This window comes from Diuraphis noxia, unplaced genomic scaffold, assembly GCF_037042655.1.
Source record: "Diuraphis noxia isolate RWA-SAM2 unplaced genomic scaffold, SU_Dnox_SAM2 contig0004, whole genome shotgun sequence".
NCBI lineage: Eukaryota > Metazoa > Arthropoda > Insecta > Hemiptera > Aphididae > Diuraphis > Diuraphis noxia.
Window position 1 is genome coordinate 42,277,069 of NW_028301714.1, and position 26,662 is coordinate 42,303,730.

Below are 26,662 nucleotides of genomic sequence, written 5' to 3' on the forward strand. Positions count from 1 at the left end.
ATATTGATTACATACCTACAAGTTACAACTAAATATATAATACTTAAATGATTAATTTTCATCCTTCTATATATTACCTGTACAATTATAAATTATAACACAAAAATAATTTTAATCAAATTTCAAAAAAACTAACAGTTAATAATATTTTATTATTCATTAATAATTTAAAGTTCAATATTGCCATAATTGGATATATGGCACAAAAATAAACATAGCTTAAATTCAATACTGCCATATTTTGGTATGTCTGAAAATCAATTTCTGTATGCAATACAGCCACATATCAAAATATGACAATCTTGCATTTACTTAAAAAATTGTAAAAGGCCATAATAAGTCTGACTTTTTGGGTTCAAGGGAATATTTTATTATATTTGAAAAAGTCACAATATAAAGTATGTTTAAAGTGCCTATTATAGTTTTTAGTTTCAAATGCATAAGTGAAGAACTCTTTGCAAACATCACCATTGTAAAAGTGTACGAACGTGTACCTCAATTCTTTTATAATATTAAGCCGCAAAAGAATTGGTATTAAAACAAACTTACCTTAAATATCAATTATTTTGGGCTTTGTTAGAGTCCGCGACGTGTATGCACTCCGACGCTGAAATGGAAACGCATCAGATACTGCTGAATTGAAGTCTAAAAATAATGTGATTTATGAAAAAAAAGATTAAACGGAAAACAGGATGTTTTTCGTTCATGTCTACTTTGCTATCTAATTGAAATGTTAGAATCTTTAATAGACTGCGTCCTCCGCAACGACTTTGACAATCGCCATGGATTATATTGTACTAAATCAATAAGAGAAATCCATAGATACCTAGGTATATATTATTATAATACTTTTATATCAACGATGCCCTTGTATACAATCTGTTCATCGCAGGGCATCGGGCAATAATTAAATGAGATAACTATACCGAAATAATGCATAACTTTAAATTAAAATTATGTATAACAAAACAAAGTACCTTGGTATTATTTTAATTATTTTTTTTTAAATTTATTTATTTGATTATCGATTAAGAATATTTAAGATGGTGTTTAAATGTTAGAAGCACATGCATATTTTTACTAAAATATATTTCTTTATGAACTATTAAATAAAAAATATGTTGATTTAAATAAATGTGATTACTGCTTTTTAAAGTTAAAATTAAGTTATACACTGTACACATTAATTTTCCATACCGACCAGCATAATAATATTGTTAATCATAAACAATTATGATAAGTAGGGCTAGGGTTTTAAAGCAAATACTTCTTTTTTCATATAGGTACGAGATAGAAATTTAATTTTTATACATATAAATTAGACTCACGACATTCTTATTCCAAATAAACCAATTTATTTTGGCTTTTTTTTGTTTCTTTCAGTTATTTTAGATGTCGAATTTGTATATAATGTTTATTATAGTAATAAAATTTAAGTGATAAGAAAATCCGAAATACGCATTGCGGACTAAATGAGTTATTGCATGGTTTTTATATGTATAAAAATTTTAAATCAGACATGTCTGTTGCAATAGTCAGTTTCACTACTGAAATCTTGCCAAATATAATATGCGGTAGTGAATTCTTTTAGATTCTGAATGGATGATGTGTGTTTTTATTTTTATTTTATTTTTTTTTTTGTGTCTATATACAGCATAACTAGTCGAATTAGAAGAGTTTTATTGAGACAAATGGTTATTAATGTTCAAAAAATGTGTACACAAAAAAATAAACTACATTAAATTATGAAAAAAATGGGAAGGGGGGATTAGCGACCGCAGGCAAGTGTTTTTCAAAAAGCAAAAATACGAAATTAGGAAACCTAATCTATGACTGCACTCCACAATCTCCAAACTCATAAACCCAAAAACTTATTTATAGTTATTATTTCTTTGATGGATGAAGATTTACACAGCTCCTGAATAATGTGAGAATATAAGAAGATTAATTGAAATTTATTGAATATCTAATCATTGTGTATAATTTTTACTATTACACCAATTTTAGTTTATTAAATGAAAATATATATTATGAAGGCAACGTGAGTGAACGTACTAAAACACCTTTAAATTGCAAACAATTTAAAAAATTAGGAAATCTATTGGCTTGTAGTCATGGACTGCCGTCAATTTTAAGTTACCACATATCAAATTGTATCGTATAAATCAAAATTATATTATAAATGATGATCAGAGGATGCATTATTTACTGTAATTTACATTTCTAAGTACTTATGAAATACTGGTATAACACTAATTTGGACTTAAAACCATGATAAAGATTACGAAAATATTAATCATGTGGCATAAATAGATTTAAAATAAGATTTAATCATTAATTTTGTATTGCGTAAGCTAAAAAAAGAAGTATGTATTATATATTAATATATTAAGTACCTATTGTATTAATATTTTCTCCGTTAATTTTTAAATATTTTCTTTCATTGTTATGTTTACAATTTCGAATACCTTGATAGTTAGTAGGAAAAGATCAATGCAAATGCCACGATGACCAGTGATGATAGTCATCTATCATCAACTGAGCTCAACTTACCATTTTCTATAGGTACCTAACCTAAACTAACCTTCTTATGACTTGTTTAACCATCTGCATGTCCGCGGGGAAGGCAGTGTCATAGGCCAGGGTTAGGATTTAGGGAGGGGAAAGTGTATACAGTTAACCCCTCAAAAAAGGCTGACTATGACACTGGGTTTATTAATAAGTATCAATCTGAATGTTTGTAGAAAGATTAATAGTACTTGTGTAACGCGTGACAAACGGATCAGTTATTTAGATTGGCATTTTCTTTACATGATTTAATTTTCAAAATATTTTGACTTTTTTTGAGATATTTATAGACGACTGAAATTTTCAATTTGTCTGAACATTTTTTTTTTGATGTGTCGATTAAAATATTTTGGCCCTATCAAAATACTTCAAAATTTAATACAAAGTTACTCATAGGTTATTCTTATAGTGAATAAAAAATTATAAGAATACATAGGCACAATTTTTTTTTAATAGCATACAGCGTTTATATTTCAAATTTTTACGAAATCTGTCGAAAATGCGAAAATTTGCAAGTAATTTTGAAGTTGAAAAATCATAAAATTTTTTGCGTTTATAACTAAGAATTAAAAATACAACACTAAGTTTTCCATAAGTTTTCCTTCAAGTAGCTATAGAGAAAACTCGAAGCATCATTATAGGAAAAATTTTAAGTGCGTTTGAATTTTAAATTTTTACGAAATAGCGTAACGATAACGATTTATTCTGAAACGATTTTAAATATTTGTTATTATTCAAAAAGTATAAGTCGTAGATACTTGAAAATTTTATCAGTTATTTAGATTGGCATTTTCTTTACATGATTTAATTTTCAAAATATTTTGACTTTTTTTGAGATATTTATAGACGACTGAAATTTTCAATTTTACTGAAAAATTTTTTTGAAGTGTTGATAAAATTTTTTTAGCCCTATCTAAATACTTGAAATTTGAATATAAAGTTTCTCATAGGTTATTCTTATAGTGAATAAAAAATTATAAGAATACATAGGCACAATTTTTTTTTATTAGCATTTGAAGTTCAATTATTGACAAAAATTCGTCAAAACCATGAATATTTGCGAATTATTTTGTAATTCAAAATTCATAATATTGTTTGTATTTTTATCTAAGGTTATAAAATGCAACACTAAGTTTTCCACAAATTTTCTCTATAAGTATTTGAAGCGTCATTATAGGAAAAATTTTTTGAGCGTTTAAGTTTTAAATTTTTATGAAATCGCGTAATGATAACGATCTTAATTCGTCGTCTTAATTACGCGAAAAGTAACCTATAACAAATTCAAATTACTTGAAATTATAGGCATGCGCGCAGTGTTTAATTATTATGATTCCCATTCGAACGATACGTTTTTTCGCCCACGACCAGTCGCACTAACCGTATAATGGTTTCGATTATCAGCAGTCCGACGTGGTCATCATCACGCAAAAAGTAACTAAGAACAATTTAGAGTTATTCGCAATAATAGGCGCGCGTTTAATTATGTCAGCGGTCCGACGTCGTCATCGTCACGCGAAAAGTAACGTTCAACAAATTCGCGTAACTCGCAATAATTCGGCGTGCTCTCAGTGATTAATTGTGTCTACGGTCCGACGCCGTCATGGCCACACAAAAAGTAACCTATAACATACTTTCGTTACTCACAATAGTTCGGCGTGTACGGTGTGTTTAATTAGGTATGTCAGTTGTTCGACGTCGTCATGATTGCTCGAAAATTAATGTACCTACAACAATTTCGCGTTACTCTTAAGTCTTAATAGTTCGGCGTGCGAGGTGTGATTGATTATGTCAGCGGTCGGACGCTGTTATGGTCACGTGAACTGCAGTAACCTACAACATATTCGTGTTACTTGCAATAGTACGGCTTCATCACAGCGGTAGTTAGTTTGCCTCAGTTCGATCGACACTTTTTTTGCCTACGAAAATTCGCACAAGCCATCACCTGGTTTCGATTATCAATGGTTCGATATCATCGTGGTCACGCGATATGTAACCTTTAACAAATTGGTGTTACCCACAATAGTTCAGCGTCGCCGTGTGTTTAATTATGTCAGGTCCGTCGTCGTCATTGTCACGCAAAAAGTAACGTACAACAAATTCGCGTTACACGCACTAGTTCGGCGTGCGCACTGCAGTGATTAATGATCATGTAAGCGGTAGGACGTCGTCATTTTCACGCGAAAAGTAATGTACAAAAAATTCACGTTTCTTATTGAATTTATTTATCATTAAATTTACTCCCAATAGTACCTCCCGAAGTTGTCATCGTCACAAATAAAGTAACTTATAACAAATTTGCATTACTGGCAATAGTACGACGTCAATCGCATGGTTTGGATTGTCAGCGGTCCGACGTCATCATCGTCACGCAAAAAGTAATGTACAACAATTTCGCGTTACTCTTAATAGTTCGGCATGCGAGGTGAGATTGATTATGTCAGCGGTCGGACGCTGTCTCGATCACGCGAAAAGTAATGCACAAAAAATTCGCATTTCTTTCAATTGTGTTTGACTAATAAAATCTTATCTAAACCAACGAACTTTTGTCACAAAAATCAACGGCGCCTTATCCAACTCTCAAATAGCAAATAGAGCTTGGCTCTACGGCATTCAACTATGGGGGCCAGCTAAACCATCAAACACTAAAACCCTCCAAGCATTCCAATCCATATGCCTACGGTTAATAACCTCTGCCCCTTGGTATGTTACCAATAAAAATCTACATAAAGACCTGAACATAATAAAACATAATCAAACGACTTAGCCAAATCATATTACTCAAAATTCCACTCAACGCTCCGCACTCATTCAAACCCCATAATTAAAAGTTTATCCTCTACCTCAATCATTCCTAGAAGGTTAAAAAGGCAATGGCCAAGAGATCTGCTCAATACTTAATTAAAAAAAAAAAAATTAAAAACCCTAATTATAAAAAATAAAATAAATAAACTCAAACCCTAACTTCTTGTCAGGTGGCACTGCTGGGAGCCTTCCTTCTTTGTAACTAATAATAAAAAAAAAAAAAAACTGCACCAAATAAAAAAAATTAATTTTTAAGTTGATCAAATTTTATTTACACAGAATCATTCTTAGCATATGTAACTAGAGGACCGTGAAACAAGTAAAATTCTATCATAATTATTAAAGTGACAGTGTATGTCATAAGTTAAGAAAACGAGAAATTTGGTGCTAAGTACCCCAAAATACGGTAAGTTTGTTTTAATACCAATTCTTTTGCGGCTTAATATTATAAAAGAATTGAGGTAGGTACACCCAGGCACATCACAATATTTCGTTCAAAAAAAATAAATATAAGATAATAAAATATTTGTACATATTATGTATAAAAGGTACTAAATTAAGTAATATTTCTATTTAATTATCATAAAGTCAACTTAGATATTCTGCTAAGCATAGCGATGGCCATGATTACATTCATTGAATTTGTATCGGTAAATTATTGATGAGGAAAAAATGAAATATACACATATGCACATGTATGAATGCGCAATTTTACGAGCTATAAAATTTACATTGGGTTATGGTTCAAAATAAAGCATACATTTTACAAAAAACGCAAAAAACGTGAATAATTCTATATCAAACGGGTTAAAGTAGCAACTTTGAACTTTAGCATACGCAGCGCCACCTTGTGACCGTTTAACCGTGCGACTCATTCGGGACGTTATCAGAAGCGGAGTTTGATCTCCATAAGTACCTCTATCTCTCTCTTCATGTCATCAATTTATTCTGTGATTGTGATATTATATAAAATCATGGAAACAAATATAATAATTATCAATGTATAATAATATTGACTTATCAAAAACAATAATAATAATAAATAATAATTAAGAACATTTCTGGTTCTGGAATCCCGAATTTATATCGTAAATTTTGAAAAAAAAATATATTTTAAGTTGTTAAGCAATTTACAATGTCCTGGCAAATTTGTTAACGATTTTGTTTACCCACATACCAAGTAAGTTTATAATGGCGTACACGTAACACATATGACGCAGTTCAAGGACTGTTTTAACCTACTTTTCATACTCGCAAAATCTTTTGAAGTTCTACCTTAAAGTACACATCTGTATTTCTTTTTCCCGATTAAACAGAATAAAATGACTGACGACCTATCACGTGACGAAGCTGCCCGCCAACGACAAGAGCGTTGGGAGCATCATATGCACGGCCTTTGTATACTTGACAATCACTTGAATGTAGAAATGGAAATAGCCTCTCACCGATCAGCTGTACTCAACCATCTTGTTGAGCAAGCCAACAGGGTTAAGGATTTGTGGCTTGAATTTCAACGGAAATCTGACAATGGACGTGTATTGGAAGATACTGCTGTACAAATGGCTATTGAACAACATGGTCTGCAGAGTCATAATTTCCATCAGCCGCAATTGCAAAATATAACCGTTAGTACCTAAATAATCATCTAATATAATTTATATTCCAGTCAATAGATGTTTTCCATAATTTTAGATTGTGTCACAACCTCCAAGTAAACCACCAGAAATAGATTGTGATGATGTATTTAATCAAGCTGTGTCAGCAGCAATTGTCGCCAATGGATTAATGACTGCTACTCAACAAGAAAATTTCAATATGTAATATTTTTATATTAACATTTATATCGTCAACCCAGGGACAACATCTTGGAAAGAAAATAATATATCTACATCATTACCTCATACAACTCTTGGAAAAATTTGGTAAATATTTATTTACATACCAATATTAAATCCTAAACTACTTAAATTGTATTGAATAAAAAATTATTAAATATTTTAAATCTCAATATGTGATAGAAACAAACCATTTTTTTTAACATGTCATTCGATTTATTGTATTTATAAAATCTCATTATTTATCTTATGTTTATAATTATTTATTACTTGGTTAAGTCTTCTTTTGCTTTACCTAATATTTTTAGTGAAATGATTTATTTAATTTATAAATTTTGTTCAAACTCGTATGTATTTTCAAACATACCTATTTTCTTTATTAGTGTGTGTATCACAACATTTTACATTTTAGTATTAAGTTTTTTTGTATTTTTAAAATTACTTTTTATTTAATTTGCAGATGATGATAGAAATAATAATATTTCATATATTTACGAAATAAAAAAAAAAAATCTTGTATTAAATATAGTAAATATATTAGTCCCTGTTGTGATTGATATGAATTGATGAAAGGTTTAAGTTAACTAAATGTGGTTTAATCCACAATTCAAAATATATGATGCAAATATATTTTGTTTTATAGATGTGTTCAAATTACAATAATGACTGTGTGTACATAATACATACTATTATATTATTATTTTTTACATGATATTGTTGTTATTACTTTAAAACCCTATTATTGATTATCATAGATTACTATTCCATTTAAATATTATGTATATTAAAAATACAAAACTATCATTACTAATTTTGAGTATTATAGTAAATTACATTGTATAAATAGTTATTATATTTTTATTTTTAGAAAAATTAAATATTTTTTTTTACGTTTGCTTTTGTTTTTTTAAGTTTTAATTAAAAATAAGTGTTTTTGTGATTTTTTTTATAATTTTTATTGTGTTATATGTTTTTGATAAATATATTTAGTTTTTATTTTATGATTCATAACTATGATTTGATTCACTCGTGATTATTGTGACAAAGGTCATAATATGTGGTTATTCTTATCCATTATTCCTTATTTCTATGTTATTATAAGTTATTTTCGTCTATATGTCCCATAGTACTGTATACCTGACTTATTCTAAAAAAAATTGAGTAATTTTGATTTATTATCATATGAATATTAATCAATTTAATATTATAACTATTGTTAAAATATTTTGATCTGTGTACATAAACCTAATAAATTGTTCATTTGTGACTGTTAAAAAAAAATGGTTCAGTTATAAATTATTGTATTATAATTATTATATGGTTCACATGTAATTATAACTTATTAAAACATAACTACTGTTTTTTGTACTCAGTATACACTTAATCTTACTCAAAATTATAACTATTTAAAAAAAAAATGTATTTTGATCATGTTTATGATACATTTGTGACTGTTAAACAAAAATACAAAATATTTAAATATTGTGTGATATGAATACCTATATAGCTGTATAGTGTATAGTATATTACTATTAGCCACACAAGTTAGCAGAAAAAGTTCATAATTTTTCTCTACATTAAATATGAGAGCACATTTTTCAAACATATTACTGTAATATTGTATAATATACTACTTTTCGCTGTCAACAAATATACAGTTCCACCATTTGAGTTTTTTAGGGGTGTTAAGATTTAAGGAATCCACTTTTTCTTAATTTAAGTAAATAAAAAATACATGTATTTGATATATATATTTATTGTATTGAAAGGTTATAAATTTATAATATATTCAATACTTTATTGAAAAAAAGTTTTAAAAAACAAATGTTATCACTAGGGCAGAGGACTTGTAGCATTTGCATATTTTTTTTTGCACAGTCACAAAATTATCAGAGTGTGAAACAAATACGTTTCATGCTTCCATAAAGCTAGTTTTAAAATTTTATTATGCATATAAATGCATATTTTACGTTTTTTTGGTTTGTAGGACATATTTTACACTTTTATACGTTATTTTATATTTTTTGAGACATATTTTACTTGAATTGATTTTTTCCAGTGACATTTTTATTTCAATACAATACAGTCATAATGTTTGGATAAAAATTTATTTAATTTTAATTTTTGTCGTTTAATATGGTTTTTGACTGTGCTCGGGCATTAAGCGATAACGATTTTAAAGTCACTATACCTACGATATCACCACCCACCACAGATACGTGTGTACACCATGCGGGCTTTTATTCGATTAGGATTAAAATTAGGATAGAAAAAAATTTTAAGAGCATATTTTAATTGCATATTATGGGGTTTTTTAGTGCATAAGTGCTTGCATATTTAGAGCTTTTTTAGAGCTACAAATCCTCTGCCATAGTTATCACAATTGATGAAATGACCTGACCTGACCTAACCTGAGGCATAATTTCAATTTTTTTATTTTAGCGCACTTCAAGTCGCTACCAAGCCACAAAACTATTTATTTTTTTTTTTTGAGGGGCTGAGGTGAAATGTTAGAATATTTGTATAGTTTATTTAATATAATGTTATATATGTATATTTTTTTTTAAAGTTTATTATGGCTTCAACAACACAGGTTTTTAGCCTACTTTAATCAAAATTTATACAAGAAAAAGAAAGAAAAATATATTTATATGTGTGCATTAAATTTTGGAATACATTTTACTGCATTATTATAATTATTATTTACAATGGGTATTTAGTGTTTATATTATGGAAAAATGTACTGATTGCAGCTGTGTTTTTATCCTTGAAGGCTTGATAGAGTGATGCAGGATTTTGGAGTATCTTGCGTGCTTCAGTGTATTTGGGGCAGGTGATATATTGTGTTGAAAATATCACAATTATTACTATTTTAGTCTAACTATTTGTGCTTTTGATGTATTTATATTTATAAATTTTTTGTGGTTACTAGTGGTATTTATACTTGATAAATAAATTTACAGGTACCTTAATAATAAAATACCTAATCGAACCTAACCTGTAATTAATTGTATGGATACCCTACCCATGCTTATAGTGGCACAATAAAAAGTTACATGCATTTAGGTGCATGTATTTATTGTTGGCAGGCTAAAGAAGGCGCTTTAAAAAAATGTGTGCAAATGTACACTCTGCAGACTGCAATAAGCCCCCCCCCCCCACAAAAATAAAATAAAAAAATACGCCCCAAAGTATGGCTATGTTACGTTTTTCTTTCCACATTGTTCATTATATACATAAAAATTAATTATAATATATGATTTGATAATCAATGGACATATTTTAGCATAATATTTATGATGATGACCCTATACTATTGTCTACTTCAGTGGTCGGGAACTTTCAGACAGCATCTACCGCTCGTGTCTTTTCCAAATACCTACAGGTTTTATTTTTTTTTTTAAGGTTAAAAAATTTTAGATTCTGAGCGGAGCGAGGAATTTATTGATTTTACAATGATGTGTGTGTGTTTTTTTTTGTGTGTCTGTCATCACGTTTTGGGGCAGTAAAACAAATGACCATCAATACATGCAATTTTCACCGAATGTTTATATAAGTATATTCTATACACCATGCAATTTTCAAAAAATTTCGACTTAAGTTGAACTATTTATAGGCATATGTAATTTTCAATCATAATAATAAATCCTTGACAGATAATCCGTCTCCGCACAGAATCGTTTTTCGTATACAATGATAAAATATCATTGGATTCAAATTTAATTCCATCCATTATAGTAACCCACTTGTAACCTACTGTACAGTAGAGTGACATTCAAGACTTTCCCGCTTTTTAACTTTTGCCCTACACTGCTCGCTAAGCTTTTTTATTGTTGAACATGACTCCAGATTCCAAAAACATTGACATTTGAAATAATTGAAGATAAATGGAAGCACTTAAATGGAAAATTATCCATATCCTATATTTGAAGAATAAAAACGGGAATATCTTGATTAAATGGAAGTAGATGGACCTCAACAATAATAACAAGTAGGTAATCATATGAAAGTATTTCAAATGGAAATACCTGATGCATATAAAAGTATTTAAATGGGATCTTATGGAAATAACTGGATCATATGTGAAATCTCATAATATATGGATGTAGAATATTGAAATGGAAGAACTCAAAAGGAAAATTATCCATATCTTAAGAAAGTACCTATATGGAGAAAAAAAAATAGGATTATCTTGATCAAATGGACCTAACGATGAAAATGAATTAATTTACGTGTTTTCCAATAAAATTAACACATTGCATGCTCTAAATATTTATTTAATTATTGAACTATACCTAACCTAGGAACAGTTTGTTCTATACCAAAAAAGCATTTCAAAACGAGGAAGAATTAAAAACATTTTTAGAATGTACAATACAATGCACAAGAAAACTTAACTGAACTTGTGATATTTGAGTTAGAAAATTATATTTTACAGTCATACATTTCGACGATCAGGGCCGGATTGGTATATATCAGCCCATCGAGATTTTCACTTCTAAGCGGCCCATTTACATATTCACTGGCCCAGAATTTGGGTCTATTATTTTGTATTGGTTTATTACGTCCAAAATCGTTACGAACTTATTTACTTATCCTAACATGTATTTATTCACCCACACTCAGATACTACCGGCCCTAACTTTAAGCGGCCCACCGAGATTTTCTCGGTAGCTAATCCGGCCCTGTCGACGATATGTTACAAAATTTTGCTTCAAAGAAAAAAACATTTTAAAATAAATAGATTTATGGTACCTATATTGGTACATGAGTTATGTTTAATGTTTTTATAAAAATAAAATAAAATAATAGACAATATTTTTTAGTTTAAAATTGTTGGGGCCTATAAAAATTTGGCTCCGTGGACTCAAAAATCTTAATTCATGCTTACATAATATGAGCTATGAATGATAATCCAATATTCCTATTTTGTCTATGACCCATGTAATTATTGTCCGATTAGCGTATGTGTTTCAAGACCATTCCACTTGGTTAAAGTACGTAGGTAATACTTTACTTATTCATGCATAACAAACGCATAATAATTAATTACCTATAAAGACATGCCAAATAGACAAAAATATTATATTAAAAATGCTTGATATTTTTCATCGTCGGAGCAGATACAATAATGTACAATACAATTAAATATGTATGTCATTATGTCTTTTATATTTATCTAAAATTGAAATAGCTTAAAAAACCAATAAAAAAGCAATAAAAATAACCGAACAAGTATTAAAGGGCGTATCTATAAGGAATACATATATAATTATTTTAATATTTTAAATTTCTGGATTAAATTATTATTCAAATACTGTCAACTTCTTCAGCGTTCCAGAATCTACATTGAAATACTTACCACTCAAATAATTAGACAGGTATTGAAAATTGTCAAGGACCCTACAACCCTCAACTTTCTATATACATAATATATGTTATTTTGAATATTTTGTGATAAATGTATGTATTAAAATGAAAATTTTGTTTAAACACATGTAAATGGGTAAGATGGGTATACACACAGACACACTACATATTATTATAATAAAGGCAATTAATTTTTTTGTTGATTCATTTGTTTTTATCAAAGAGAGTAATAAGCATTAAATAATATTATAGTATACAAGCGAATTACAATTATTATCATTTCAATTACATATTATAAAACTATCGTAAAAATACTAAAAATATTTATATATATAATAGTATAAACTCTAATATCTATGTTAGTTAACGTATATACTCGAAACTCGATAATAATTAATAAGTTATAATATGTAAATGTTATTATATTAAGCTAAAAAAAAAAATTTTGGTATAGGTAGTTAGGTAGTTAGCCAGTAAGTACAGTTAGTCGTTATACTTACGCGGAGATACTATATATTAATATATTATCTAATAAATATATGATGAAAACGGTCTGATTATTATACGCACGGAGATAACAACGGAGTCGTGAGTAGGAAGTTCAAATATCGCCCTCTTAAATTATTTTACAATGAAAAAACATACTCATTAGTGAAATTCCTATCAATTTTTATTTTTTTATAGAATAATTTGTTGATAATTATGAACTCTACCCACCCCCTCCACCATACAAAAATTATGCAGTCCATTATACCACCGATCAACGCATAATATACAATTTTGTATATAAATAATATAGCTAATATAAAATAAGCACCGTGTATTAATGTTATGTATGTATAGACAGATGGTCGATTAGTTGTGAGTGTTAATGTAAGTAAATTATTCGATTTTCAGAATTAAAAGCTATTTATAGTATAGGATTTGAAAAACAAATTCAAAATAGCCATTTCAACAATAGGTAACACGTCTGTTGTCAGTTGAGGAAATTAATTTTAATACCTATATATTATTATGTATTGTTTTTAAGATGTTTATAATAATGATTAATATTCAGAGCTTGAATCAGAGGAGGGTAAAGGGTCAGAGTTGTCTACGATGAGTTCAATCATTGCAATAGACACAATTTTTTCACGACTTATTATAATATCAACTCTTTTTAATTTTTCCAATTCGAGTACTGACTATTATTGTTATTGTTACTATTTTATTATTTCATTATTATAATTGTCATCGTACGAGCGAGACTCGAGGACGGAAATTTCTGTGACCAGAGAGATCGTTGTCTGCGGGATCGAACGACTGATGTTGAAACGGCGGCGGTAATGGCGGTTGAGGTGGTGTAGGTGGTTGTTAGTATTCGTCTCCATCGTCACCGTCCGCCGAATCGGTGGCCACCTCCTCGTAGTCCTTCTCGAGCGCAGCCAAGTCCTCACGGGCCTCACTGAACTCGCCTTCCTCCATGCCTTCGCCCACGTACCAGTGGACGAACGCCCGCTTCGCGTACATCAGGTCAAACTTGTGGTCAAGCCGGGCCCAGGCTTCAGCGATGGCCGTTGTGTTGGACAGCATGCACACGGCCCGCTGCACTTTAGCCAGGTCACCACCCGGCACCACCGTCGGAGGCTGGTAGTTGATACCCACTTTGAACCCGGTTGGACACCAGTCCACGAATTGTATGGTCCTCTTTGTCTTGATGGTGGCAATGGCCGCGTTCACGTCCTTCGGCACAACATCGCCTCTATACAGCATGCAACACGCCATGTATTTTCCATGCCGCGGGTCGCACTTGACCATCTGGTTGGCCGGCTCAAAACAAGCGTTGGTGATCTCGGCCACGGTCATCTGTTCGTGGTACGCCTTCTCGGCTGATATCACCGGTGCGTATGTGGCCAGCGGAAAGTGGATTCGCGGGTACGGCACCAGATTCGTCTATAACAAACCAGATAGACGCGATATACGTTATTATTTTTATAAATTTTTCTAAAAAGTTAACCCATTAGAGCTGTATCCACACCCAATTAGTGTTCAAAGAATGTTTCAAGTATTCCTAGGGACCTATCTTTAAGTCAGATGTACTATCATTGACCAAGTCTGTACTTACCTAAAATATATTTAATTTTGACTTAATATATTCTTATAGGGCCTATTTAATTTACTATCCACGAGATGAAATAGATGAATAATATGAAACTTGACAGCAAAATATCATAAATTTTATCCAAACAATAACAACAATATAACACGAGTGTCATACACATGAAAATTATTTATTATGATTCTTTTACTTGGAACTCTGTCAGGTCGACGTTCAATGCGCCGTCAAACCTCAGTGACGCTGTGATGGAAGACACGATCTGGCCAATTAATCGGTTTAAGTTAGTATACGTGGGCCGTTCAATGTCCAGGTTCCGGCGGCATATGTCGTAGATGGCCTCATTATCCACCATGAACGAACAATCTGAGTGCTCGAGTGTGGTGTGCGTGGTCAGTATGGAGTTGTAGGGCTCGACTACGGCAGTTGACACCTGTGGCGCCGGGTAAATGGAGAACTCCAACTTACTCTTTTTCCCGTAGTCCACGCTTAGTCGTTCCATGAGCAGTGACGTGAACCCGGAACCGGTGCCACCACCGAAGGAATGGAACACCAGGAAACCCTGCAACCCGGTGCATTGGTCAGATAATTTCCGTATCCGGTCCAGCACTATGTCCACGATCTCCTTTCCGATCGTGTAGTGGCCACGGGCGTAGTTGTTAGCCGCGTCTTCTTTGCCAGTGATCAACTGTTCGGGATGAAACAGTTGTCTGTATGTGCCGGTACGCACTTCATCTAAAGCAACAACATATACGCGATGATTCAATATGTTATAAATAATATAATATTATATTATATACGATATGATTCGTTATATCATAGTGGAGAACTGCAGAGCTTGAAAGGAAGGAACTAAGTACCAAGTTGTGTGAGTAAAACAGTGACTCTGTTATATGATTTTGGAGGAAGTTGGAAGAGTAGGCAATTTAAAAAAATAATGGAAGGCGTGTGATGAATATGGTTAATTGTGATTCTGTTAGATTATTAGTACATTTTATAAGACATATTTGAGAATAGTAATGGTGTATGGATTGGAACATTGTGCAGTACGCAGTGTACAGTATAACCAACGTTATGTGTAGAAGTGACTGAGAGCGACTATAAAAATAAACCTAGAAAGAAAGAGAAGGTGAATAGATAATAAGGGTAAGGCTGAAGAAGAAATAAATAGACAGAATAAAAAATTACTCAGAAATATCTGAGGTAAATTGTAAGTATGCTTAAAAATTCCAAAAAATATAATTTGATTAAATTTATTATTAAAAGAAAAAATAGAATTGAGCTTCATTCTAGGCGAATACTTCAAAAACTTAATTAATTTATAAAAATAATAGTGTCATAAGTTTTTAAAAATCAAATTTAAATTTAAATTAAATTAAAAATTGTTTACCGACAACGGTTGGCTCCAAATCGACGAACACAGCTCTCGGCACATGTTTACCAGCTCCAGTCTCGCTGAAAAATGTGTTGAAACTATCGTCTCCGCCACCGATCGTCTTGTCCGATGGCATTTGTCCGTCAGGTTGAATTCCATGTTCCAAACAGTATAATTCCCAACACGCGTTACCGATTTGGACACCAGCTTGGCCAATATGTACTGATATACATTCGCGCTAAAAATAAAATCCATAATAAGTAATATTAATAATTGTTTTATCGAACAAAACGTGTAATTCACTTCCGGTGAATAAATTATAGCATGACATGCAAATAATAGATTACGTTCTTCTATAATATCGGATGACTAGGTATTGGACTATTTAAATTAGAAATTAAAATTCAGGTAAGTATTATTTGTTTTTGAAGTGGTTATAATTGTCATTGTTGATACAGTTTTTAACTAAATTAAACACTTATTTTCAATAGTAATCTGATTTATGGTTTTACATGATATCGAGTGGTCAAAATTAGTTTGATTTGGGCTTAAAATTCAGTAAACAATCACTTTGTCACTTTGACAGATAAAAATATTCATTTCAGAACTCAGACATTTATCTCAGTTCATTTTTTTTTTTTTTTTTTTTTTTCTATTCTCTTATAATATACACATGAAGTATGTACGTAGTACGTACTATGCAAATATTATTAAAAATATTATTATGAATATTATGTAAATATAAGTATATATTTTATAATCTATACAATGTTATACAGTTCGATTAGATTTAACTATTATTTAATTTTTTTGTATTTAACAGTAGGTAAAAAGTAAAAAAAAAATGTTATAAATAGTATATGAACAAGCCAAAATAATTAAAGTGTATTAAATTAATAAATTCTAGCTGATAATAATCAAATATTGATTGGTGCTATAATATATCTATAAATTATAATTATATTATACATTTATATTATAAAAAGTTATACTAAAAAGTCAATCAAAAATGTTTATAATATAAATATAAAATAAGTCATACTATACTACTCATACGCATATAAGCTTTTTTTTAAATGTACGTGTTAAAATAGCTGAACATTAATATTGGTGCTATTATATATATTTTATAAATTATAATTACCTACATTACCAAATTAGATATTATGCCAAGCGGTATTTAACTTCAGACTTTTTATATTATGTCTACAAAAATAGTAGGCGGTCAAGTATTATTTTTTAATATATAAAAGATTTAAAAAAAATTATAAAATATCTGTATTGGATTTTATTAAAATTATATTATTTAAATTTCAACACAAATAACATTTTTTATGACATTTAATTAGAATTATTGTTTCATACTTTTTCAGTGCCCACTACCCAGACACATTTTGCAATGGCACATATAGGTTTTATGATATTTTTAAATAACAAATGTTTGATAAGGAAAAACATTAATACTTTAAATAGATATTATTTTTATTTTTATTTTTTTTTGGGGAAATTATATGATATTAACATCAACCATGTAATTCATCAGGACTATTATAGCTGTTAGTATTAGTGAAATATTGTTATCATAAAATATAGTGAAAAATCATGTGAAATGTGACCTCTTGTGGATGTTGTTTCTGATTGACGCACCAGTGTAGAGTTATGTTATACTTATTACCTATCTACTACAAAAACACATTTAATATTTTATAGGTTAACATTTTTAACCTGTAGAAGCAACTACCATAGGCAGAGCCAGGGGGTGTGCAGGGTATGCGATGCCGCGATGGCACCCCCTAAACGCATAATTTAGTGTGGAGTTCAAACGTTGTATGATATTGTGATTGGCATTGTAATATTATAATAAAGTATAGTATTGGTGGCCTCAAGAATATTTATCATGGGTACGCCAAAGGCCAAAGACATTTTTCAGTGTCATTATAAATTTGTATTTGTAGGTATATAAACTATTGAATTTGAAAAAAAAATTAAAAATACAAAAAAAAATGTTAAAACTATGTTTATTGCATAAAAAAAATTGAAATTATTACCACTACGCTACAGCATATTTCAAGATCATTATTGTAGCGCCACGGAAAAGTTAATAATGTAAATCCAAATTAATTTACGGCAGCCGGCGGCTATATGGCCTCCTACGAATGATATGGTGCGGCAGCCAGCGGTCTAAAAATTATCAATACTTAATTATTATTATACGGACGCCGGCGGCCGCATGGCAGTCCACGTGTTAATTTTTAATTTTTTTTTTTTTTTAGAGGGAGAGGGACATAAATATTTGCACCCCCTGAACGTGAATGCTGGCTCCGCCTATGGTAACTACTAGCAGTGGCGTGGCGATGGGGGTAATCGAGAGGCGGCCGCCTCTCAGGTTTTTTTGGTGGGTGATGGGTGACACTGGGTGGATGGGAAATAATTTAAATTCATAATAACGAATTTAGGAAAATAACACATAAAATGATATTTTAATATTGTCTAATATAGATATAAACGAAAGCTAGTATCCAGTAGGCAGTGGTTACTAACCATTAGTTGGTTATTACCTACCTACCTAATAAGTACAATTGTCTATGAAAAGCAATCAGCCCCCCCCCCCAACTCTATTTCCAATTGAAATACAAAATTATGGTCGATGGGTGGGTGGGTGGCTGGGTATCGCAAAATATACTTGCCTCTGAAAATATTCGAGTTCGCCACGCCAATGACTACTAGTTATGTATCTACCTAATTATTATGAACCTTGGGTCTTAATTTATATCACAATAATATATCAAATTTAAAAAAATATCCGAGTCGAATACTCACCCAATTCTATATTGTATTAAATTATTATTATATGAATTATTACTATATAGAGTTTAGCGAATATTCGACTTGATTCGAAAATTTTTTTTTGTAGTCGATTAGCTACATCCCCCCCCCAAAAAAAAATAAAAATACTTTATACAATTTCTCTCCTCAGTGAAATATTTATAGATTCACCTTCAGCTAAGGTACCCGTAACTTCACAGTGGCGTAGCTGAGGGGAGGCCATGGGTGTATGGCTCCCCTTGGTATTTTTATTGTTGATTTAATCACGGTTATATCTTTATATCTTCAGGATTTAAATATAAAATGTATATCATACATTTATTTTTTTTTAACAGCAAATAAATGGTAAGCAATAATTAGTTAAACAGTATACATTAATCATTAATGTAGGGTTAAAATTAATAAATGGAAAATTTTGAATTACTCACAATATTTTGTGGTGTATTACAATTTTTAAATATCCCCCCCCCTTGATTGAGCTCCAACTACGTTACTAACTGTCACCACCATCCCCATCATGTCAATTTTTTTTTTATATATAAATAAATATTTTGATAGGTTTGGATGTTTGGTTAAAGTGCAAAAACGAACAAAAATAATAGTAATAATGAACGGAAACACATTGTATTGTTTTTATCCGAATTACTTATTTTTCTTAATTACTTATTTTTGTTATACTCTAATGGCTTTATTTCTGCAGTATAATATTTACACTCGACTATGGCAACACGTTAAACCATGACTTCAGATTTGGTACGTTCTATATAATATTACAGTGTTGTTATTATTATGTATTGTGTGTCGCTGTCGACCACTGTCTTCGAGTCATGAGATGACTAGCGATCCGAAAAAGGTTTGACAGAAATCTAAGCGAGGAGGCAATGATAATATATACGAGAGACGTCGTGGTGAACGGAAGACTAAATATTATCGTAATCCCACCGTAACCGATTAAACGAGAAAATCAAATTGCGAATCATCTCTGAAACGCAGGAAACCGCCATACGACGCACAGTACCTAAATACATATTATATAAACATTAAACTTATATACCTACATTGAATATAAATCTAATATCGTAATCATACTGTCACCTCCCGGACGGGAGCGGCGATGAATTAGGTATAAACTGCCGCGCTCACGCGGGTGTGTGTCTGTGTGTGGGTATCTATTCTCTCACTGTCGGATATGGTGAAAAAATAATTATAATATAATATAAGGACAACGGTGATAATAAAAATAAGAAACATCAGAAATCGTAAATGAAAACAATTGCCATGATTATTATATGGGTTTTGACGAGCATATTATATAACAATAATAATAGTCCGTATATATACATATAAAATATAAAAATATATAATACTATAATACGTATATAAATATAAGGACGAGTAACGCAGTTTATACCGGACGATATAGGCGGTTGGGCTCGGCGGATAATAATTGCATGGGGGCCATGGACGAACAACTATTAAGACGAAATTTGGTATCAAATGATAATAATGATAAATATATCTTTGTTTTTTATTCCGTACATTTGTACGTAGAACTGCAATATAAAAGCACGTATACACGGAAAATGCTCGTTTAAACGATCCTAAGATAACCCGTTTACACTAATATTGTAACTTAAGAGGACGCCTCACCCGCATGTGTTGTCTCCGTCTTACAAACGTATAACATAGCAAAATCTGTTTAGCGCGGGACAACTTTACTCCCTTTGCATTTATAGTAGGATTACCAAAATTCCACAACGCATAGGTAAGAACTTTATCTGTGTCATAGCGTCGTTATTTTTTTGATAACATAAATATAATTAAAGTTATAAGCTTAAGAAAATACATTTATTTTTTCATTAAATTACTTAAAATTATTGGTTTGCGCTATCAAAAAAATAACGACGCTATGACACAGATAAAGTTCTGACCTATGCGTTGTGAAATTTTGAAAATTCTATTATAAATATTGAGGGAGAAAAGTTGTCCCGCGCTAAACAGATTTTGCTATGTTATACGTTTGTAAGACGGAGACACCATATGCGGGCGTGGCGTCCTCTTACTAAAAACGTATTGGATGTGCCAAATAAATATTATACTATTTATATTTATATAGAGACCAGAATTTTTTTAATTTTACAATTATCTATATCCGAATACTCGACTTTCGACAACGATATATTATGGAGTAATTTTTGGGAGGGGACGAGGCCCGGCTTCCCCATTAAATTGCTCCATAATATGATATTATCTGTATTTTACAGCAATGAAGAAGAAGCTGCAAAGGTTGATATATATAGCATGAAGATGAAATTGAAATAGACAATTATTATTTTCAAAGCATTTTACATTTCTACAGAATTCATAAGATATACATGAATAATGATTTTATTTTTATCTTAGTAAGCTTCTTCCAATACGTATAATCTTAGTTAGTATTAGCATAGATTAACCTCGAGTCACCATGATGACTTATAGTTCATAATATAGTCATTTTGGTTACTTATACATGCTACGTAATATTCTACTAGAACTACTGTTTTAATAATTATATCGACATTAACCCTGAAAACAATCTCAATAAACGTTTATATCTATAAAATAGACAAAACCCTATACATATATTATGTCATTTCAACAGTCCACATCCAATTAATGTTATAGTGAAGAATTTATTGCCATCAATATAATTTGAATTCAAGTATTTATCAATTTATAATATCTTATTAATACGTATCCATATGATTGTATTACTAAAAATATTCTACACAATATGTGCACTACAATGTATATATATGTCATATTGTCATGGAATCATGTAAATCAATAATTTAAAGTTAAAATAAAGAATATATAGGTACTTTTTCTTCTTAAAAATATGCGTTTTTATTTTAAAACAGAAAATAAGCAAAGGATCAGATTACATTAGTTAGATGACCTAATACTATATTATAGCTAGGTAATAGAATATATCATGATATTTTCAGTTACTAAAGGTGCCTTAGTTTATGTCTGTGTAATCATCCTCTGACATAATAATAAAACACATATTATTATGTCACAATGGCAGAATCAAGGAATCACCAATAAAGGATCCACATTTCTCTGGTCCTATCCCTTGTATAATAAGTGTTTTATTTTAAGTTTCTCTTTACTTCATCTGCTAAAACTTAGTTAACACATGTCCGTCCGATAACTCCGATATAACGGAATTGTTTTCATTTATTATATTATGCTGTCGATGTTATAAAAGTACGCATGGAACTCCTTTTGAACCCAATGTATTTATTAATACAGCAGCCAGTGCTCGTTGAAACAAAAACATTTTACGCCTATTATGCTTTTATGTAGCTTATCGTAGTTTGCATGCAGATGACTAAACAACTTCTTTTTCTCGTTGTTTTCTTGTTTTAATGAAACCTAATATATCTACATATTTGTTTACCTATTTTATTATTGCAAAACAAATCATCTCTGCTTAAATTACCATCACACAATAACCCAATAATGGCTTTTGATCACTCGTGTTAAATAGTATTAAATCGTATGGATGCGTATTATGGTTACTATTATTATGTGTGATGGTTTTAATAATTTACTATTCACAATGATTATTATTTATCAATAACAACATGACACTATATTTTTAAGGTATTTATGTATTAAGAACCTCATATTATCATAATATGATATTTAGTATAAAACTCATAATAATTTTAAAACATTCCTATACACATTGAATTAACCTATATACCTACTCAATACTAAATAGTGAATATAGCCACTGAATGCGATCAGCAATATATAATACAAAGCCATTTTTTATTACAGCTCATCAATTCTTTCTAAAGTGTACCTACGTTTTTCTTTTATTATATTTCCTATTGAACTATTTACGACATATTATGATCGGAGTTAATAGTCATTTATCAAACTTAAAACATTTATCTTCATTACTTTCACATAGAAGATACTAAGTATTGAAAAAATGTTACTTAATAAAGTATTAAATTATAATTCTAAACACTTTACAGTATTTATAGGAAATTGACAACAAATAAAATTAAAATAAATAAGAAAAAAATCTAATTTATTTAAACATTAATAATGTAATAGAATGCGCATAATCATTTTAAAATACATTTTGTTATATGCCTATTATATCTAACAAAAAATATGATAATGAAAACTAAACCAGAAATAAGTCATAGAAAGAGTATTCCATCATAAAGTATTTCCATATAATCTCGTAATATAAACACTACTTCATATGATTACATCGTAATTTGTTAACAACAAAAATATTGGAAACTTTAAGGGGCCACGCAAAACAGTCTTTACTTTTTTTTTTACTCAATAATATATACAATCTGTACAATTATGCACAATTAGCATGTTTGATAAGGGTTACAAATTACAATAATACATCAAGTACATGAGTACATGAGTAAGAAGCCACCCACTAATGGCACTTGACTGGAAGTTATATGAAACTAGCTATATTTATATATACTGATTCTTCTTTTTTTTTTTGATTTTTGATATTAGTTCGCCCTAGCAAGTCACGGCACCAGCTCCTTTTTAATCGACGCTTGGGATTGCCAGGTAATGTTTGGGTGGATAGGTTTTTAATGAGTGGGTTTTGGTGTGTTTGCAGCCGAGCATGAAAGATCTTGTAGAAACGTATAGCTTTTTCTGTCACGGTTTTAATTGACGGGTCATTATGTATAGTGTACAGTGTGTACACTATATACAGTCTTTACTTAAATGCAACATTATTTTGATCATAGTCTAAAGGTAGGTATAGGTACTAATAACAAAAAGTTTTATTCTCAAACAAAACTTACACTATACTAGCCATACCTATCACAAAAACATATTTAACTAATAAAAAAAATAATATACCAAGATAAAGTTAGAATAACATATATTTATAATATACCAAAATGTTATACATGTATTATATACCACAAATTCTTTATTCTTGTAAGAAATTTAAAAAAAGTTAAAATAAAAGGTGAAAATTATATTAATTTTGGAATTATTTGTCATCAAAAAATACATTTTAAGTTTTAAAAAATAAAATGAATTCGATTTTTAATCTTATAACCTGAGTTTCTAAATTAATGTGCAAAGCATTTAGAAATTAATTATTTTTGAATTAACATTTTTTGCATTTATTAAAATAATTTTGTTATTAAGAACTGAAGTACATAAATGTAGTGGATAAAGTTCTATAAATGTATAAATTTTACTGTTCTATAGTAACGTTTATCAAGCTAGATATTTAATCAATCAATACTTTGTATAAAAATACTTCAACTACGTTGTTCAAAAAGTATAGCGTAGTTGAAGTATACCCACTTTTCTTAAATTCTTGAAAGTATACATTCTTCTAGATGCAAATATTTATATTCTAAATTAAGATTATATTTATTGTATTATATTTACTCAGATCTTAGATGACAAGTTTAAACATCAATAAAATTGTTGTATAAAAATGTAAGCATTTTTAGTATGATATGAAGTAGAAATAGCTAGATTATAAAACAAATATGTACAATAATAATTATTCAGATATAATGCATTCAATTGAATTAGAATCAATGTTATTGCGTGTTAAAAGTAAATATAATTTCTACTTGCTATTCGTATGTAGATATTCATGTTTAAAAATATGTCTTGATAATTAGTATTATTTTATAGTTGGACTTAAAAACATACCACGGGACTATTAGTAAAATATTTTTTAGTTTTTAATTAACAAAAAACTTTATAAAAAAAAAATGTTTCCGTCGTTGTAATGTATCGCCTAATAATTTCCTTGGATATTGTTGGATTTATAGTTTTATATTTTTTCCTTCTTTAATAACATTGGTACATTCAAAATTTGAACAATATTTTCTGAAATAGCTAATCTCTTAACCGTAGACCTTCCGTCATTTTAACTGTTCCCACGACATCCATAGAATGAATAGCACTATATAGCTCTTTTATCACTCAAATATAATGTGGTGTGATGGCGTATACGTTCAATACGCTCACGGTGTCCGCCGCAATTATTAGCGATTTGTTACACATGCACATGTACGCGTACCTGTATGACAGGCTGCTGATATAATATATAACGAACGTCATCAACATATAAAATGTCTATGTGTGTGTACAATACGCGTACCTATACTCTACAGCGGGGTTCGTTCACTCGTGTTGAATTAATGGTTTTTACTTTCCGGACTCATGTAAATACGCACAATATAGTTACACTATATATTATAAATATATTACTACACTAATAACATAGTTAGGTATGATACATAATATATAAGGGTGTTTCAAAATAATTACATTTTATCTTCTGTTATTTTTATATTCAAAAATTACATTTCTAATGTAAACCACAATTTATAAGCTTTAACTTATATTTGTTAAAACCTTTGTTAAAAAACAAAAAATGTGTTGAAACAATAAAAATTAATAAATGGAAAAAATGGTTTTTATTCAAGTCCTGGGAAGATATTATGTATGAGAAATGTATAATATAATAAGTAATAACTAATAAGTGTTTTTATTTTACTATCCTTCGACTGCAGTACTCATAGAAGTGGATTTACAGAAACAACGAATCTAAAAGGAAGTGAAAACCGCAGATGTGCAGCATTAAATGTATCTACAGGTATGTAATACTATGTATAATAATATATTCTCCATTGCAGACGACGAACTGTCAAATCGATTAGCGACGGTTTTAGTGTAAGACGTAACCAATGTCCCGGGAAATGACAATTTTCCCAAATGGAAAGTGCGCGGTAAAAAAGACGAAGAAAATCGTGACTAATGTCGTCGAACGTTCCGGAACGTCGGCGGCGTAACGATTCAAAAGTCTTTCCGATAAAATTTGAATGACGGGAAAAACAATAATAATTATAATTATAATAATAAGAAAACAATTTTTTTTTCAACTACATAAAAAATCTTTTATCCGCTTACCATTTTCGACAGTCGTTTGCAGTGGTTCCGAACTCAACAGTAAAACGCTATGTACCTGTATAGGTTTTCGGCGAATGAAAAGTATATGCCAATTATCACGATGTAGTTGATGTGTTTCCGTATATCAATAAGGCGGCGGTGGCGTTCGAAGTTGTTTCGAACGGACTTAATGGAAGACACTGAGACGAGTCACTTACCGTGCTCGCGTTCTTATATACGGCCCGACTGCCGCCACCGCTACCGCCGCCGTACCCGAGGACCGTACATAGGTATACGTATACTGTGGGTATGCGTCTTGGTCGGTTGCACCCGCGAGACAGCACCGCCCTCTTCTCAAAAACACAAAAAACCGCGGCTTGGATGTTATACCATACACTTATTCCGGTTATATGTGCATTATTAAACTGTGTATATACTTTAATAATAATAATGATACAATAATATATATATATATATATATATTGTATACCCACCCATCATTCACCCACTATTGACATAATATCACTCGCTAGCTACCCGATGACCACAAATGGATTATACTGAGGTCGGTCCGCGAACGATTTCAATGTGAATTATATTATACCTATACCGAGTGATTTACATTTATACATAGATAAGTTGTAGGACGTAGGTAGTTTAGGTACTCTCTTTTTATGAGCCTGCTCTTGGTCGCTAAATGATAGGTAAGTTAGTAAGTAGGTATACCCAAAATATTACTGTATCACGCCCGACGTCTCATCATTATCCCGATCAAGACGCAGATCAAAGTGTTTCAAAAGATATTTATTATTTCCTCTCATT

The 26,662-nt window shown here is 30.2% G+C and overlaps 2 protein-coding genes across 4 annotated transcripts; one reads left to right on the forward strand and one right to left on the reverse strand.

Annotated features, from left to right (window-relative positions):
• The first annotated feature begins 4,009 nt into the window (after nucleotides 1–4,009).
• Nucleotides 4,010–7,575, forward strand: LOC107169251 (uncharacterized). 3 transcript variants are annotated; one of them, XM_089225828.1, is made up of 4 exons: nucleotides 4,010–4,752; nucleotides 4,816–4,943; nucleotides 6,687–6,995; nucleotides 7,063–7,575. In XM_089225828.1, the coding sequence occupies exons 3-4, from the start codon at nucleotides 6,693–6,695 to the stop codon at nucleotides 7,189–7,191; spliced, it is 432 nt and encodes a 143-aa protein (XP_089081954.1). In that variant the 5' UTR covers nucleotides 4,010–4,752; nucleotides 4,816–4,943; nucleotides 6,687–6,692; the 3' UTR covers nucleotides 7,192–7,575. The 3 variants fall into 3 exon arrangements, with proteins under 3 accessions (XP_089081954.1, XP_015374416.2, XP_015374417.2); XM_015518930.2 differs by lacking the exons at nucleotides 4,010–4,752; nucleotides 4,816–4,943 and adding an exon at nucleotides 6,366–6,550; XM_015518931.2 differs by lacking the exons at nucleotides 4,010–4,752; nucleotides 4,816–4,943 and having other exon boundaries at nucleotides 6,557–6,995.
• Nucleotides 7,576–11,466: 3,891 nt separating this feature from the next.
• On the reverse strand, nucleotides 11,467–26,058 carry LOC107169252 (tubulin alpha-1C chain). The gene is made up of 4 exons (XM_015518932.2): nucleotides 25,862–26,058; nucleotides 16,061–16,283; nucleotides 14,864–15,405; nucleotides 11,467–14,507 (listed from the first exon to the last, which is right to left on the reverse strand). The coding sequence occupies exons 1-4, from the start codon at nucleotides 25,862–25,864 to the stop codon at nucleotides 13,929–13,931; spliced, it is 1,347 nt and encodes a 448-aa protein (XP_015374418.1). The 5' UTR covers nucleotides 25,865–26,058; the 3' UTR covers nucleotides 11,467–13,928.
• Between the last annotated feature and the right edge of the window lie 604 nt (nucleotides 26,059–26,662).